Source organism: Opisthocomus hoazin, chromosome 31 (assembly GCF_030867145.1).
Source record: "Opisthocomus hoazin isolate bOpiHoa1 chromosome 31, bOpiHoa1.hap1, whole genome shotgun sequence".
Taxonomy (NCBI): Eukaryota; Metazoa; Chordata; class Aves; order Opisthocomiformes; family Opisthocomidae; genus Opisthocomus; species Opisthocomus hoazin.
In genome coordinates this window covers 3,375,178-3,379,521 of record NC_134444.1, presented here as the reverse complement: position 1 = coordinate 3,379,521, position 4,344 = coordinate 3,375,178, and the positions used below count along the sequence as shown (strand labels likewise).

The following is a 4,344-nucleotide window of genomic DNA, read 5'->3' as shown; positions in this document are numbered from 1 at the left end:
GCCTTTCTCGCCAGCAGCAGATGGGAGAAGCATTTCCAGGCGGCTTTTAAACACCCCAGGCTCTTTTTTGCCCCTCTCCATCCTCCAGATTCCCCGGGAAGGGGCGAAAGCCGCAGGAACATCCCCGACGCGCTGCGGCCAGCTAGCTGCGGGCGCCCGGGGAGTGGGGGGACACGCTGGGAGGGGAGGTCCAGGCTGGCGCAGTGCCCGGTTTCCCAGAAGGATCAGAAAAAGTCCCAAACCCCCAGAAACCTCCCCCCTGCGCCCTCGCTGCTCGCACAGGGCATCGGAGCCGCGGCGGGGGCTCATCCACCCCCGGGCTGGGAGACGCTGGTGGCCGGCAGCCGCATCCTGGCACCCTCTCGGCTTCGCAGGGGGCAGAAATGAACCCGAGGGCCCCTTTTTTTACGCCGCCACTGGCCAAGCACTTGGGTAAGGCGAGGCAGCGAGGGACTGTCCCCTCTGTTGAGGACAGCGTGGGACACAGAGCAGCGGACGCCCTCTGGTATCACCTGCGAGCCTCAGGGAGTGGACGCACTCCCCACTCCGACGCCTTCCCAGATCTGCCTGGTCCAGCCTGGTTCCCGGCATGGCCCGGGGAGCCGCTGGCCGCTGGCCTGGCCACACCGCACGAGGGAGAGGGGAGCGCGTGCTGTGCCAGTGACTGTCCCCTCATCCCAGCATCCACTGTCACCCCCTCCACGAAGCCCCAGAGCCCAAAACCAGAGTGGGGCAAACCCACGGCCCTGCTCCCTGCCCAGGGGCAGGCGGGCAGCAGCTCGGGGCTGGGGGGCTGCTCCGAAGGGGGAATCTGGAAAGCTGCCGGCTGCCCGCTCAGGGACGAGGGATGGAGGAGCAGGCGGCCACAGGGCTGCCAAGGTCAGGGGGAAGCTAGAGCGAGGGCAGGGCTGCACGGGGATGTGTCCTGTGCCACCCCCTGCCCCAAAGGTGCGAGGGGGGACGAGGACGGGACGAGGTAGCACCTCCCAGGGAGGGGAAGTGCAGCCCGCGGCCCCTCCAGAGGGGGGGTCCACGCCACGGCTCTGGGGTGCTGCAGCCCAACCGGACCCGGCTCAGCTGCGCTCGCGCGTCCCCACTCCCAGTTCCCCGACAGTAAAACCGCGAGGCCAACCGATGGCCTGAGTTTGGGGAACTGGTTTCGAGGAGGCTCCAGAGACCTCTGCGACCCCTCCAGCCCCAGCCCACCCCACCAGCTGCGGACCCCGACAGACCAACGTGTGCTCCAAGCCCAGGCAGCCACTCACCAGCGGTTCCAGCTCCTTGGTGTCTATGAGATTGAACTCTTTCACGAAGTAGTAAAAGTGCTTGTAGCAGGTGTTGACGTGGGCTTCCGACCCCATCTGGGTGATCCTGTCGAAATGGTGGAGGTAGACGTGGACAAAGACCCGGAACAGCCTGGACAGGATCTTCTTCACCACCGGGAGGAGGTTATTGGGGCAGGGAGTACCTGGGAGGGGAGGCACGACCACGAGAAACCTTCAGCCAAGTCAAAACCAGTTCCTTGGGGCTAAAATAAATTGATAAAACTGACAGATTGAGGCCAGAGGGTTTCTGTCCCTGGTAATTTCCAGTTCCCCTCTCCTTCTTCCCTTCCATTGGGATCAGATTTTTCGAAGCACAGATTTCTTAAGCAGCGGAGCACTGCACGCCATCGATCGCTGCCAGCGACCGAAAGCAAGAGACCAGCCTCGGAGATTCCCAGCAGCTGCTGCAGTCTGACAGAGCTCTCTTCTACTCCTACTCGTCGTGTTTACACAAACACCAGACACGACCGAGTTCCACTCCAGCAGCAACTTCCCAAAAGCAAGACTCGGTGCTGTTCACTCCTCACAGTTATCTCGTATTTTGGTCTGTCTTTAGCTCTTTGGTTAAGAATTAAAGACTTTAAGGTCCCCTTTAAAGGTGGCAGCACTTCGGGATCTGCGTAGCCAGGGCCCTGCAGCGGACTGGCCTGGCCAACTGCCCATCTCCGCAGAATATTACACTTTAAAGTCCACACAGGTTGCTTCTGGAGGAGCAGGGATTAGTTCGACCCTTTCGGCACTCTGCAAGAACCGCAGTGCGTCAGTCAGCCTCAAGAGCGAGGAATCTGGTAAAACCGGAGCTGGAAACAGCAACGCCAAAGCCAGGCAGCAGCCGTTCGGGCGACCGGAGGAACAGGCGGGGAGGACTGCAGCGCTGCGGCTGTCTGAAGGACCGGCTCTTTACGGCCCAGCTCCCCGCTCTGCCCGCTCACGCCAGGTTTCAGCAGCGTTCTGGCAGAGCTCCGTGGACGCTGGTGTGGCAGAGGCGGCAGACGTGTCCCTGTCAGAGGCCAACCTCGTCCCATCAGAGCTCCGACGGGATGAACGCCGGGGCAGGAGGGAGGGAGCTCTGCTGCCTCTTGTCTTTGGCGTCCCAGAAGATGAAAGCTCTGGATGGGATCAATCATATTTACCTCACGCGTTAGACACTGAGTTCTCATGTCTTACTCAGCACAAAATAAACAAAAAAGCCAACAATCCTTGTCCCAAAGCCAGTACACGAAACTGCGTCTGGATATGCAGATTTAGGTGTCTTTGGCCAAATTCTCCTTTCCATCACCCTGGCAACAGATCAAACCCTGCCCCTCCCTCCCCGCACATGTCAGCATCCCAACTCGCTGCAACAAACAGCCGAGGGCACGCCAGGAAGCCCCGAGCTAGAAAGGGCAGAGTCAGCTAACGCCAGCCTGTAATAATAAAGAGGCTAATTATGGAAATGCGGCCACCATCACCAGGCCGACGCCGAGCACGCGCCTCGAAGCCAAGCTAGCAATCAGCTCCGAAAGAGCCATCCGTCAGGAGACCACGTCCAGCATGAACAACGCAAGAGTCATGTCAGAGACCGACTTCTCCAAGAGCAGCCTCTTGTTTTCGCTGCCTAGGCTCAGCTCGGCTTTCCTCAAGGGATCCAGGACTCCACACGGGATCTGGCACATCTCAGGGTATTTTAGCAGTCCACAAGAGCTCTGAAGTTTCTCAAGTGCTTGGAAGAGCTTACTACGCCGCCAGCCTCTGCGCAGCATGAAGGAACTAGCTCTGCTACTCGGGTAGCAGCGGAAGAACCCGAGGAAGATCTTCTTCCCTCTGAGGGTGACGGAGCCCTGGTTCAGGCTGCCCAGGGAGGCTGTGGAGTCTCCTTCTCTGGAGATATTCCAGACCCGCCTGGACGCGGTGCTGTGCAGCCTGCTCTGGGTGACTCTGCTTGGGCAGGGGGTTGGGCTGGGTGACCCACAGAGGGCCCTGCCAACCCCCACCATTCTCTGATTCTGTGGGTGACCTGTGCAACAGCATCTCCCGGACCAGGAATGGGACCCAAGAGCTCAAAGCAGAAGACTCTGCACCAGCCCCTTTCCCCCACCCTCCAGCCCAAACTCACCAGCATTCGTGGGAAAGATGTCCTCGTTGTTGATCTGTACCTCAATCCAGTCCATCAGGAGGTTTATGTACTGGGGAGCAGACAGGACCGTGGGTTTTCGGTACTTGTGCTCGTCCTGCCATTGGTACTCATACTTGGGGCCCCCCGACATGACGGGGCAGGACTGCTCTGTGCAATAGTCACTGATGGTGCTGTAGATCAGGTTGATGCGGTTGAAGAAGTCCACCACATACACGGCCACCCAGTCGTTATGCTCCTCTCCCGGCGGCAGCTGGACGGCCACTTTCAAGTCCAGGCCAGCGTTGAGCGAGGCCTGACACTTCTTGTGCTGCTCGAACCGCTGAGTCCAAGACTCAAACTTGCGCTTGGGCTGAAAGGTTTTGTCTTTATTGAACACTTGCTTTAAAGCGTGGGACATTTTGCTTCTCTTCTTGCTTTTCCAGGTCTGTAGCGATGACAGCCGGAGACGCGGCGCTGCTGGCCACTTCCTGGGGCTCTGATCTTCACAGAAAACTTCCTCTGCTCATCTGGTCCCAATCTGTAAGGCAGCACTGAAGGGCAGCCACTAGAAGCAGCTCTCTCAACAGGAAAACTTGCCTAAATCCCATAGGAAGAGATCTGGGATAACATCTGGGCCCTTGCCCACAAATATAGGCAACTATTTCAAAAACTTAGCCTTCAATAAGATCTCAATAGGGAGGAGGATGAAGGAAGTGAAGGGACAAACGAAACAAAAGAGTGGCAGCAAACTAAAATGAGATGTAGAAAGACAATGTACAAAGCCAGGGTGTTCTGGAAAAACAACAAAAAGTGACTAGAGTAGAATGGAAGACGAAGACATGAACGTCAACAAGTGAAATACCAAGAGAGATTAGGGAACAAAAGAAAAACTATAGGGAAATACAAGGACTGCGAACTAAAAGA

At 57.8% G+C, this 4,344-nt stretch overlaps 1 protein-coding gene across 1 annotated transcript; it reads right to left on the bottom strand.

Annotated features, from left to right (window-relative positions):
• Positions 1 to 1,073: 1,073 nt before the first annotated feature.
• On the bottom strand, positions 1,074 to 3,838 carry LOC142365056 (MOB kinase activator 3A-like). Its single transcript, XM_075445501.1, has 2 exons — positions 3,421 to 3,838; positions 1,074 to 1,468 (listed from the first exon to the last, which is right to left on the bottom strand). Exons 1-2 carry the CDS (start codon positions 3,836 to 3,838, stop codon positions 1,074 to 1,076), a joined length of 813 nt encoding a protein of 270 aa, XP_075301616.1.
• Between the last annotated feature and the right edge of the window lie 506 nt (positions 3,839 to 4,344).